This window comes from Bubalus bubalis, chromosome 7, assembly GCF_019923935.1.
Source record: "Bubalus bubalis isolate 160015118507 breed Murrah chromosome 7, NDDB_SH_1, whole genome shotgun sequence".
Classification (NCBI taxonomy): Eukaryota; Metazoa; Chordata; class Mammalia; order Artiodactyla; family Bovidae; genus Bubalus; species Bubalus bubalis.
The window spans coordinates 31,805,201-31,819,594 of record NC_059163.1 but is presented as its reverse complement, the minus strand read 5'-3'; the positions used below and the strand labels follow the sequence as shown (position 1 = coordinate 31,819,594).

Below are 14,394 nucleotides of genomic sequence, written 5' to 3'. Positions count from 1 at the left end.
AATGAAAATGGATCCCTACTTTATATTGATTAATATTTCATATTTGGATTTAACATAAATTATTCTTGGGCATATAAAAGATGATCAGTTTTCTAATTGTTAAATACTGATGGCTGTAATTCTAGAAAGAGGACGACCAACCACAGCCCATAATATACGTAGAATTACTTCATACCCAGGTTCTTGAAATAATAAGAAACATTTGAAATGTAAAAGTGCTATGGCTAGCTACTTTTCATTTAATAATAGCTTTCAATTCAAATAGGTGGAATTAGTTGATTAAAATGCAATTAATATTCTTAAAAATCCTCTATATCTTTTCATAAACATAAAAGTTCAGTCTTAAAAAAGTGTGAATAATCTGTTTTCAAATCTTATGAATGACAACTCTATTTCCTCCTCCGCATTCCATTAACCGAGACTGATGTAAAGATGGCCCTGCTATCGTCAGATCTTTCCTTTCTGTCATCTTCCTATTGGTGCAATGTAAAAGGAAGATAAATCATGACGCAAGACACTAACACCCTTTAATTAGTCTCTGGTTATTTACCTTGGGTGTTCCTTACAGTGGAAAGGCCAACTGAACCTACTGCCAAGCAAGAGCTGACGGTCACAAGGAAAGGTAATCACATTAAAACATTCAAAGAGAATAATTCTTCTTCACAGCAGACTGTAATTATTACACCACCAAAGTTATTTTAGAAGAACATTTTCTTCCTTTTGGCTTTTATTGTTAAGCTTGAATATCCTTTGTCATCATTATGATATTAGTTTCTAATCTAAAACTTAGATTTTGTGTAATGTTATGATGAAATTTATTTTTAACTTCACTTTGGGTTAAAGTCAAGATTTGATACTTGCTAAAGTACTGATGACAATGTAGATTCTTAAAAAAAAAAAAGAAAGTATGTTCAAGACAGTGAATCTATTCCTACAGACAAATGTGGAGGGCTAACTTTTTAGGAAGATGAAAGTACAGGATAATCCAGATTGATCCCTTAATTAATTTCAAAATTTTATTTCTGTCTAAAGGTTATAATTTCATTTGTCATAGTATACAACTTTAAAAAATAACAGGACTTATACATCCTTACTGAAAGCTGAATAGTTCTGTTTCACAAATTTTTCTGGATTGCCAAGTTATGAAGGCAAATTCAAGTACTTCCTGTTTTAAATAACTGATAAGTAAAGAATAGTCTTATTTCTCTGGTTTCTGTTTATGCTAAAAAGGGAATAACTACTACCGTTTTACAAGATGTTTTTGTATGAGTGTTTGTGATATCATTTTGCATGAATTATAAAAAATTCCATGATTCACCATAGAAATATTGTTCAGACTACAATCTTAAAAGGTAGCCAGTGATTATTGTACAATATTTTTTCTATATTCACTGTACTGTATTGTAATCATCAATCTTGCTAAGAGACTAGATATTAATTATTCCAACCACAAAAAAGAAATGATAATTATGTGACATGACAGAGTTGTTAATTATCAGTACAATTGCAATCAAATTACAATACACAAATACATTAAATAAACATGTTAGACACATTAAATTAACACAATGCTATATATTAAATCCATTTCAACTAAGAAAAATTTCACTGGCAAGCAAAGAATTCATAAGGAGCTCCATTCTATTCAATGAAATTTGGGGAAACAATCAATGCTGTAGGTTGCTCAAATTTGAACTCACGTTAAGTTCTTTTCCATTCAGTGATATTCCATCAGGGGTTCTGAAGTCAGTTTAGTAGACAGCCTTTCTAATCATTCTTACCTGGAAATCAAAAGTGAATTGAGTCTGGTGTACACTCTTTATCAAGCCTGAACTTCTAAGTCTGTGACCCTAGTCTATAAAACTCAGTTTGCAGGTTTCAAGTCTATACAAGTATGATGATAACAATGGCTGTAACAAGATGTAGTATTTAATTCATAAATGCAAAATTTATTAATATTTTAAAAATCTAAAATGTTATATGTATCTTTCTAAAAAGACAATTTAGCTTTTAAAATCAAATAAATAGGTATTACTACCCTATACTTGAGTCTTTAGAAAGATAAGGTTAATTTATTTCTTCAAATATTTCATCCAGAAAACTGTAATTGACATATCTAACATTTTTTCATTAAATTGATCAAGCTAATTATATAACTTATGATTACTGGAGAAGCAGATTATGAAAAATGCAGTTTCAGGATACTCTGCCCAATCTCTTTAAATATTCCTATTAGATCAATCACAGAATTAGAGAATTTCAGACATTTCAGTTCAAACTTTTATTTATAGGCAAGAAGAATACTAGGGCCAGATAAAGGGAAATACTTATTCAAAGTAGAGAATAGAGCCCAAGATGGAGATCAGTCCTCCAAAGGAATGTGTAGTCACCTCAGTTTCTTATCTGAAGCCACTCAACTAATGTTAGGAAAGCTATCTAATTCTTTAGCCTGGCATTTAATGCCTCATCTTTCTTTGCCCTAAACTTTCTATCCAACTTTGTCTTTCCCTTCCCTCCATTCAAATGCCCATGGATATTCCTAAAGAGTTCTCTTTTTTCCTTGAAGTTCCTCACTATTAATCTCTGCATGGGCAAGTCCCACCTATATGCTATGTCCTACAGAAATAATTTATTGGTTTCTTAACTGAACACTTCTATCTGTAGAACAGCACTTTTGTGACACTTTCTACTCTCTTTTATCTAACAGTGATTTGTGTACATTGCAACTCTTCCTAAAATTTATGTTACTTGACCAATTCACCTTAATAATCTCAACACTGACACACAGAGCTTTGTTCCTACTACATTCTTGGTACATATGAAATGAATACAGGATCAACCTTGTAATGACTCATTCAGTAACATAACCAAAAATTAGATTCATATATTTCCTACCATTTTGTTTTTCTAAAGCTTTTAATAAAATAGATTTTTCACATTGGCTATATCTCCCCCTCAATCTGGCTTTTCCCACTCTTAAATCAAAGAAAACATTGCTCCAAGTCACTCCTAAATTATCAGCAACAGATTCTGTTAATCTAATGTTTTTAATTTAATTTTAGGTACAATGATGAAGAGTTTTTTCCTAGTTGTGACTATCCTGGCATTAACCCTGCCATTTTTGGTGAGTTAATTTCATCTAATCAGTTTGTATCAAATTTTTTTAATTTATTGAAGGGCTTTAATTGTGTAAATTTCTAAATACAGTTATATTTTATAGAACAAAATAGCTGCATAAGTAATTTATTTTTACATTTATTTTTCTTATTAAAGTCATATTCTTCTGGATATTCTTCTGGTTTCTAGGAATAAAGAAATCACACTCTATCATCTAGAGAAAACCTTTAAAATTCTCATATGATGGAGAAAATACATTTTGGGGGAAAAATCCTGAAAATATTTTTAAATTATAATATGTACTTAAAATAATTCACAAAAAATAAATATATAAACCATAGATGAAGATCAGAAATGTTTTTAGTTAAATTCCTATTTCATGCAAACTCCAATTTGTTTCAAAACTAAATCCTTAAAATATTAGGAGCTTGTATAAGCTTTTTTACCAATTTCAAATAACTTGACATGTACTTTTAATATTTAAATGTATTGTAACTTTTGTTATAATATTTCCATTGTGTCAACTCCCTCTCAGGGACTATATGCATAAACACCTCTTTGATTTTTAGGCAAACATCTGAAAGCATCAGATGTTTATTTTCCTGTTCTTACTGTTGGCAAATAAGTGCCTGGGATCCCCAAATGAACATGAAAATAAAACAGACCAATAGCCAAAACAATGAGGAAAACTAGTCAAAAAAATTAAAAGAAAAAAATCCCAAACCTTTTTCATATTACATGTAATTACAGAGTGTAATGCCTGAAAATCATAGAGTTATTTATGGATACAATCCCTGAGAGGGAGTTGACAAAATATGAAGATTATAACAAAAGTTACAATATATTTGAATGTTAAGCATACATATCAAGTTATTTGAAATTGGTAAAAAGAAAAAAGAAAAACTTAAACAACATCCTAATATTTTAAGAATTTAGTCTCTAAATAGACTGGAGTTTGTGTGAGATAGGAATTTAATTAAAAACATCATACATTACCATGTGTAAAATTAGATAGCCAGTGGAAATTTGCTGTATAATGCAGGGAGCTCAAACCTAGGGCTCTGTGACAACCTAGAGGGGTAGGATGGGGTGGAAGGTGGAAGGGAGGTTCAAGGCGGAGGGGACATAACATACCAATGGCTGATTCATATTAATATATGGCAGAAACCAACACAATATTGTAAAGCAATTATCCTCCAACTAAAAATAAACACATTTAAATTTTTAATATCTGATGCTGTATGACCTTCTCTTGTTTTGATGGGCAGGGCCATCCTCAGTAAATCTTTAATCCAATTTTCTGTTGATGGGCAGGGCTGTGTTCCCTCCCTGTTGTTTGACCTGAAGCCAAATTATGGTGGAGGTGATGAAGATAATGTCTGGCGACCTCCTTTAAAAGGTCCCATGCAAACACTGCTGCACTCAGTGCCCCCAGCCTGCAGCAGGCCACCTCTGACCAATGCCTCTGCCAGAGACTCCTGGACACTTATGGGCAAGTCTGGTTCAGTCTCTTGTGGGGTCACTGCTTCTTTCTCTTGGGTCCTGGTGCACACAAGCTTTTGTTTGTGCCCTCCAAGAGTCTGTTTCCTCAGTCCTGTGTAAGTTCTAGAGGCTCTATGGTGGGGTTAATGGTGACCTCTTCTAAGAGGGCTTATGCCATACCCAGGTCTACTGCACCCAGAGCTCCTGCCCTGCAGCAGTCAACTGCTGACCTGTACCTCCGCAGGAGACATTCAAACAAAGTTCTGGCTCAGTCTCTGTGGGGTCTCTGGGTCCTGGTGCATACCAGGTTTATTTGAGCCCTCCAAGCATCTCTGGCAGGTATAGGGTTTGATTCTAAATGCTATTTCACCCTTCTACCATCTTGCTGGGGCTTCTCCTTTGCCCTTGGACATGAGGCATCTTTCCTCTGTGGGATCCAACATTCTTCTGTCGATGGTTGTTCAGCAGTGAGTTGAAATTTTGGAGTTCTTGCAAAAGATGAGCAGAAGTCCTTCTACTCTGTAACAAACTACTTCTACTCTACAACAAACTGGAAAATTCATAAAGAGATGGGAATACCAGACCACCTGACCTGCATCCTGAAAAATCTGTATGCAGGTCAAGAAGCAGCAGATAGAACTGGGCATGGAACAACAGACTGGTTTCAAATCAGGAAAGGAGTACATCAAGGCTGTATATTGTCACCCTGCTTATTAACTTATACACACAGTACATCATGAGAAATACTGGGCTGGATGAAGCACAAGTTGGAGTCAAGATTGCCAGGAGAAATATCAATAGCCTCAGATATGCAGATGACACCACCCTTATGGCAGAAAGTGAAGAAGAACTAAAGAGCCTCTTCATGAAAGTGAAAGAAGAGAGTGAAAAAGTTGGCTTAAAACTCAACATTCAGAAAACGAAGATCATGGCATCCGGTCCCCTCACTTCATGGCAAATAGATGAGGAAACAATGGAAACAGTGACAGACTTTATTTTGGGGGGCTCCAAAATCACTGCAGATGGTGACTGCAGCCATGAAATTAAAAGATGCTTGCTCCTTGGAAGAAAAGCTATGACCAACCTAGATAGCATATTAAAAAGCAGAGACATTATTTTGCCAACCAAGATATGTCTGGTCAAAGCTATGGCTTTTCCAGTAGTCATGTATGGATGTGAGAGTTGGACTATAAAGAAAGCTGAGCACTGAAGAATTGATGCTTTTGAACTGTGGTGTTGGAGAAGACTCTTGATAATCCCTTGGACTGTAAGGAGATCCAACCAGTCTGTCCTAAAGGAAATCAGTCCTGAATATTCACTGGAAGGACAGATTCTGAAGCTGAAGCTCCAATACTTCGGTCATCTGATGCGAAGAACCGACTCATTGGAAAAGACCCTGATTCTGGGAAAGATTAAAGGCAGGAGGAGAAGGGAACGACAGAGGATGAGATGGTTGGATGGCATTACCGACTCTGGACGTGAGTTTAAATAAGCTCCAGGAGTTGGTGATGAACAGGGAAGCCTGGCGTGCTGCAGTCCATGGGATTGCAAAGATCTGATATGACTGAGTAACTGAACTGAATTGATGACCTCCTCCTAAATTGTAAAATTTGGAACAGCACTAGTCCTTGTTTCATAATTCATTTATTATTAAATTTAGTTTTGCTTTCAAGTTAATATCTCTTAAATAATTCTATTTGGTAAATTCTTAGAATCTTTTTTTAAAAATTTGAATTACTATGACCTTCACATTTCTTCCTTTCTTTTTTGAAATTTTATTTTATTGTGGCCACCTGCATATTTAGAACTTGGGCTTTCTCTTGAGGGATAGAGGTTAAAGTTTAAATCAGAAAGTGATTCACAACTGCTTGACCTCTGAAAACATCTTCTTGAACTATTTGAGCCAGTGCTAGCCCCAAACTCTCCTTCCTGTCTTCACAAAGCTACAAGCCCCATGGATATAAACAAATAATTCAAAAGAAGAATGAAAGTTTATATAGATTTTTACCATCCAATCTTATTATACAATCTTACTTACCCAATCAAAATCATACAACTTAATATAGCAGTTGGAGAAGGCAATGGCACCCCATTCCAGTACTCTTGCCTGGAAGATCCCATGGACTGAGGAGCCTGGTAGACTGCAGTCCATGGGGTCGCTAGGAGTCAGACATGACTGTGTAACTTTCAAGTAGACAACCTGAGCGACTTCACTTTCACTTTTCATTTTCATGCATTGGAGAAGGAAATGGCAACCCACTCCAGTGGTCTTGCCTGGAGAATCCCAGGGACGGGGAAGCCTGGTGGGCTGCCGTCTCTGGGGTCGCACAGAGCCAGACACGACTGAAGCGACTTAGCAGCAGCAGCAGCAATACAGCAATGTTGTAGCATCTTTTATGTGCTAAATGTATTCCTTCTCTCCAAAATATAAATAGCTAAGATAATATTTATTACTAGCAATTACAAGATGAACTGCACAATCTTATAGTCTATTGATGGCATTATAAATTGGTGTATCTTTACTGTACAGCAGTATAATAATTTCTGTCAAAGAATTTTCCCCCCAAAATCATATTTTTGAAAGACTGTTTTAAGAAATCACTGAAAACTATTTAAAAGGCCATTGACATCTGGGCTTTCCTGGTGTCTCAGACAGTAAACAATATGCCTGCATGCAGGAGACCTAGTTTTCATCATTGGATTGGGAAGATTTCCCCGGAGAAGGGAATGGCTACCCACTCAAGTATCTTACCTGGAGAATTCCATGGACAGGGGAGCCTCGTGGGCTACAGTTCATAGGTCATTTTAAAAGTCCATTGATATCTATCCAGATGTTATCCATGCCTGTATTTATAATAAAAACATTTTTTGATAAACCTTTAAAAGTTAACAATAAAGAACAAACATTTCATGACATAACCATTGATTGTTTTTCAACTTTGAATATGCAAGTATGAAAACTGAGGTGATGGAAAAATGATATGAGATCATATGTCTTTAAAAAATTTAAGATACAAGATCCTAAAATGAACATATACCAGGAATACATAATGCATATAGACTGATATTATATTCAAATCTATATCTAAATTTTCAGGATTTTTTAGTGTAGGCAAACTTTCAATATTAATATAACTTTTTAAATTTTAAACTAATGACTTAATAAATTTAGAGGTAAATAAGTCCCTGTCTTAACACACCCTGTATTTTATTTTATTTTTTTAAATCTCTGATATCCTATACCAACAACTTCCTAAAGGTTTATAGGATCTTTTATATCCCAGGGATATGTGTGAAAAGTCTTAAACTAAAACTGTCATCTTAAAACTATTTACTATTATGAACTCACCTTTTGTAAGTTTTAAAGCTTCATATAGATATGCCTGGAAACTACTTTCTCACTCCTGATTTCCTATGCATGTTACAATCCAGAACTAAGAAAAGTACTATAAATACATGATAATTTTTTAAATGCTATTATTTATATAACATTTATATACCAGTTTTATGCTAGAGGCAATTTTTTAATCAAGCACTGGGACAACCCAGATGGATGATACGGGGAGGGAGGAGGGAGGGGGATCCAGGATGGGGAACACGTGTACACCCGTGGCAGATTCATGATGATGTATGGCAAAACCAATACAATATTGTAAACTAATTAGCCTCTAATTAAAATAAATAAACTTATATTTAAAAAAAGAAAACCTCATAAATCATCTTAGGAGAGCAGAAACAGAAAAATATGCTAAATTCTCCTCTTATTTTTAGCAATATATATTCAATACAAATTGAATATAGGTTGTTCATGTTCTTCATTTAAGCAATATCATATATAGCTGTTGGTACAGAGATCAAATGATCATATTCTTTTCAATCTTGAATTTTTCTCCCTAAATAGTGATTTTTAAGAACTTAACCATGGGGCTCATTATTGCTATTTAAGTTAGCATGTATCTGTCATTTCTTGAGGGTTTCACAGACTATCTGCTAAGTCACTTCAGTCGTGTCTGACTCTATGCGACTCCATAAACGGCAGCCCACCAGGCTCTCCCGTCTCTGGGATTCTCCAGGTAAGAACACTGGAGTGGGTTGCCATTTCCTTCTCCAATGCATGAAAGTGAAAAGTGAAAGTGAATTCGCTCCGTTGTGTCCAACACTTAGCGACCCCATGGACTGCAGCCCACCAGGCTCCTCCATCCATGGGATTTTCCAGGCAAGAGTACTGGAGTGGGGTGCCATTGCCTTCTCCGTCACAGACTATAGATAACCTAGAAAAGTGCTTTATAATATTTTACAATACTAAAATAAAAGCAAGAAAAACATGTTTTATCTTTTTTATAAAAGATATTTTAAAATCACAAAAACTAGACTCTATCATGCTTTTTTCCTTCTAACTTCTTGTTTCTGATTCTTTCTCTGAATCTCTGCAGGGTGCCCAGGAGCAAAACCAAGAACAACCAATAGTAAGTTTGTTTCCAGTAGAGATATGAATCCAAAGAATAAAATTCTGCAAAGTTTAATGATATTAAAATGCCTTCTATCTAAAGACTAAGTAAATATTTAAACTACATAAAATAATTGAATAATCTTTGTAAAAATAATCATTTTAGCAACCACTCATATGAATCAACATCAATGTTTATCTAAAATCTTGGTATCACTTTACAGGCCAAGTCGTGTTGATTTTCATGAGTATTTAGCAACATGAGAAAACCTTTTCAGAATTTAATACTGGGAAAACAATGAAAACAAAAGCAAAGCTTAATATTTCTTCTGTCTACTTTTTAAGAAATGGGGAATGATCCCTCTCTGAAACATCTTCTGATGCTTCTCATACAATTGTATTCATTCCCCCAGTTTGTTTGAATGAATACCTTTAAATACGTCTCCTTTAATGAGAAAGCCTTGCTTTGAGGTATAATTTCATTAATTTGTTTCTATTCATAAGGAAAGATCTAATGATTTTATATTTTATAACTGCACCTAATTAATATTAATTAATTAATAGAACTAATCAATTATTATAATTAGTTAATGATAATATAATATTATCTATATCACATGATGTGATATATATCACATTATATCACATGAGGTGATGTGATGTGGAATATATATATTATATTTATCATATAATATGTGATATAATGTGATATATATCATTATATATGTGATATACATCATTATACATATATAATGATATACATTATATATATGATATATATCACATTATATCACAATATATCACATGATGTGATGTGATGTGGAATATATATTATATTATTATATAATTATATATAATATATATTATATATTAATAATTGACTAGTTCTATTACTTTGGCCACCTGATGCGAAGAGCTGACTCATTTGAAAAGACCCTGATGCTAAGAAAGATTGAGGGCAGGAGGAGAAGGGGACGACAGAGGATGAGATGGTTGGATGGCATCATGGACTCAATGGACATGGGTTTGGGTGGACTCCAGGAATTGGTGATGGACAGGGTGGCCTAGCGTGCTGCAGTTCATGGGGTCGCAAAGAGTCGGACATGACTGAGCAACTGAACTGAAAACTGAATATATAATATATAAATATTATGATATTTATATATAATATATATTATAAAATTTTATAAATTATATAAAAATATATAAACCCAAGAATCCACATCACATCACATCATTACATATAATATATAATATAATGTATAATATAATTTATAATATTAGATGATTATATAATATACAATATTAATATATCAGTATATAATATAATTGTATATAGTTAACTGCATCTAATTAATGTATTTTATGACTGCACCTAATTGATAGAACTGTGGCAAATAAAGATGGAAAATTTCCTAACTGATCTTTAACGGATAAAACTAAGCAGAAAAAAAACCCCAACATATAAACCCAGGAATCCACATCACATTATTTTTACTATTTTGCTAGAATTAGTTTGGATAAAATGCACCCTTAGCCTAATCCCTAGATAAATAAAATAAAAAACAGTTACAAACATGTGGTAAGAATAAATATATATATATATATATACATATACATACTCATATATGTGGAAAGAAATATACAGTTTTTTTCTTTGTGTGTAGTATGCTTGTGTACTGTATGTCAAAGCTCTCTATGAAACTGGTCTAGCTGTGGTACTTATAAAGTGCAACATTTACTGAGCACTTTTTATATATGCCAAGCTCTGGGCAAAGTGGTTTATATTATGAGCTATCTCATCTAATTTTTTTGAAACTAATGTTATTTTTAATATTTGCTGAAAATCAAGAAGTAGAAGGAAGACGTACAAATCCATATTTTATAAAATAATATGGTTTATGGGTTCACTATTCCAAATGTTGTACTTTCTTAACATCAAATACTGTAACAATTTGTTTCAAAAAATTCTGATTTAAAGTATCTCTTCACTCTGCTGCTGCTGCTGCTGCTAAGTCGCTTCAGTCCTGTCTGACTCTTGCGACCCCATTGACGGCAGCCCACTAGGCTCCCCAGTCCCTGGGATTCTCCAGGCAAGAAATAATATCATTCTGCATAATTTATTCTTTTTACAGCGCTGTGAGAAAGAGGAAAGATTCTTCAATGACAAAATAGCCAAATATATCCCAATTCAGTATGTGCTGAGTAGGTATCCTAGTTATGGACTCAATTACTACCAACAGAAACCAGTTGCACTAATTAATAATCAATTTCTGCCATACCCATATTATGCAAAGCCAGCTGCAGTTAGGTCACCTGCCCAAATTCTTCAATGGCAAGTTTTGCCAAATACTGTGCCTGCCAAGTCCTGCCAAGCCCAGCCAACTACCATGACACGTCACCCACACCCACATTTATCATTTATGGCCATTCCACCAAAGAAAAATCAGGATAAAACAGAAATCCCTACCATCAATACCATTGTTAGTGTTGAGCCTACAAGTACACCTACCACCGAAGCAATAGAGAACACTGTAGCTACTCTAGAAGCTTCCTCAGAAGTTATTGAGAGTGTACCTGAGACCAACACAGCCCAAGTTACTTCAACCGTCGTCTAAAAACTCTAAGGAGACATCAAAGAAGACAACACAGGTAAATAAGCAAAATGAATAATAGCCAAGATTCATGGACTTATTAATAAAATCATAACATCTAAACTAGCATAGATGGATAAATTAAATCTGTTACAGAGAAGGCAAAATGGGCTAATTATAACTTACATTTACTTGTTCTTTATCGTGTATATACTAGATTCTTTCCCAACAAGAAAGTTTTAAAATATTTTACAAAATGAATAAAAATTGCAGATTTTATTATTAAACCTTTTTCAACAATTGGTATACTCCTTGAATCTATTAGTTTTATTTTACTTCTGTTCACACACAAAGACAGTAAAATACAGTGTCAACTCATGATTTTTCTTATCTCAAAAATATGTTTGCTTAGAAAAAAATCATATAGGATATGAGTTTAAATACATTTTAATTGTATACCAGTGTTGTTTTACTCTACTTTTGGTAAGAATAGAATGAAAGGAAACAATGTTTCACTCATAGCATTTTATCTCAGGCATCACTTCTGAAAGGATGTATAAGGTTAGGCGCCCAAATTTCTCCTATTGTAAGGTAATCCCACAGAAAAATTCTAATTTTTAACTTGAGAAGCACCTACTTATTAAAAGGAAACTTTCAGAACTTTAAATATAATGTAAAATATGTCTATTTATTATTTGGATCAATGGATAATGGCAGAGTCCAAAATAATTGAAAACATATGAAGAAGTTAAACAGAAAGATCAATAAGATAGAAAATAACTAAAGATCGTGAAATAATTTAGGAAGAAAGTGACAACATTTTGAAGGTCTAGGCAACAAATACTTTCATCACAGTGTCTACATGATTTTTGGTCTAAAATGAACTCAGCATGATATAATGGTAATAGCATTAGATCAGAGAAGGCTGGTTCTTCTGTTGTGTGACTTTAAGCAATTCATTACTCTCTCTAAAGAGTCATCACTCTCATTTTCCCAAAATTTTGGTTGCTATGAGATTCAAATGAGAAAGCATATTGTGAATGAGATGTAAAAAACAATCTGTGAAATATAATGCTCTAGAAAAGATGAAGTATAATTAGTAAATATTAAAATTTACTTTCAACTAAAATATCAAGTCCTTACTAAATTATCAAAACTACATAACAATCTCAGTTTAATCCTGTAGCAGCCATATGGAATGGATTATATTACCATCTTGAATCCACAAATGAAAGCTATGGATGCAAATTGCTACCGCTGAAAGTTCAAAACTGGAAACCAAATCAAACCTGCTTGATTTCAGATAGTAAGGCTTAATTAGTACGTCTGCTATTTCCATATGGGCTATTTGTTTAAAAAATAAAAATAAAAACAGAAAACATACTCTAATTTTCCAAGATCAGCATATGTGTAAATTTTATTACTGAGATTGTGTTTAATAGGACATCTGGTAAGAAAGAGAAGATAATAAACTGATAAATCTTTGACTCATTAAAATTTCAAAAAGAAAATGAAAAAATTAATGGACACAAAATGAAAACAAGTAATTGAGTATGCAACTATCTATTTTATTGATATGAAATACATTATTACATGATTTTTTAATAAAATAATCATTATCTCAATAGTTAACATTTGTTCAAAACTCAAGAACCTAGATTCCTAAGTTAAAACCACACAGTATAAGATCACTTATAAAAAAGAATGTATAGGACTGTGTCTTTCTGTGAATATTAGATGAAGACAATTGTATCAGTTCACTATGTGGTGAATTTAAATATTTAAATTTATATATTTACTTAGATAAACTCCTTGGATACAGACATGAAGCAAATCACGGAAGCTAAATAAAATGCATATCATGAGAACTGTTAGCACACTGTGAACTAAATCTCTAATTGTCATTTTTATAGGTCTAGCTGAAACCAAATGACTACTTCAAACTTTCCTTTGGCCAGTTGTCTGCCTTCAGTGAACAGAGAATATGATTTTCACAGATTCGGCTCCTTTCTCGTCTCCTCTTACATTTTGCATTTATGCCACATTTAGTTTTTTGATTCCTGCATAATAAAGCTAATCAAATGCAATGGATCTCTTTTCTTTTTTTATTTATTTTAATTGGAGGTTCATTACTTTACAATATTGTATTGGTTCTGCCACACATCAACATGAATCTGCCACGGGCATACATGTGTTCCCCATCCTGAACCCCCCTCCCTCCTCCCTCCCCATACCATCCCTCTGGGTCATCCCAGTGCACCACCCCAAGCATCCTGTATCCTGCATTGAACCTGGACTGGCGATTCGTTTCTTATATGATATTATACATGTTTAAATGCAATTCTCCCAAATCATCCCACCCTCTCTCTCTCCCACAGAGTCCAAAAGACTGTTCTATACATCAGTGTCTCTTTTGCTGTCTCGCACACAGGGTTATCATTACCATCTTTCTAAATTTCATATATATGCATTAGTACACTGTATTGGTGTTTTTCTTTCTGGCTTACTTCACTCTGTATAATAGGCTCCAGTTTCATCCACCTCATTAGAACTGATTCAAATGTATTCTTTTTAATGGCTGAGTAATACTCCATTGTGTATATGTACCACCGCTTTCTTATCCATTCATCTGCTGATGGACATCTAGGTTGCTTCCATGTCCTGGCTATTATAAACAGTGCTGCGATGAACATTGGGGTACACGTGTCTCTTTCAATTCTGGTTTCCTCGGTGTGTATGCCCAGCGGTGGGATT

At 33.8% G+C, this 14,394-nt stretch overlaps 1 protein-coding gene across 2 annotated transcripts; it reads left to right on the top strand.

The window, feature by feature from the left end:
- Window positions 1-477: 477 nt before the first annotated feature.
- CSN3 (casein kappa) lies at window positions 478-13,727 on the top strand. 2 transcript variants are annotated; one of them, XM_006071122.3, is made up of 5 exons: window positions 478-622; window positions 3,063-3,124; window positions 9,033-9,065; window positions 11,182-11,698; window positions 13,554-13,727. In XM_006071122.3, exons 2-4 carry the CDS (start codon window positions 3,068-3,070, stop codon window positions 11,662-11,664), a joined length of 573 nt encoding a protein of 190 aa, XP_006071184.2. In that variant the 5' UTR covers window positions 478-622; window positions 3,063-3,067; the 3' UTR covers window positions 11,665-11,698; window positions 13,554-13,727.
- Window positions 13,728-14,394: the final 667 nt, after the last annotated feature.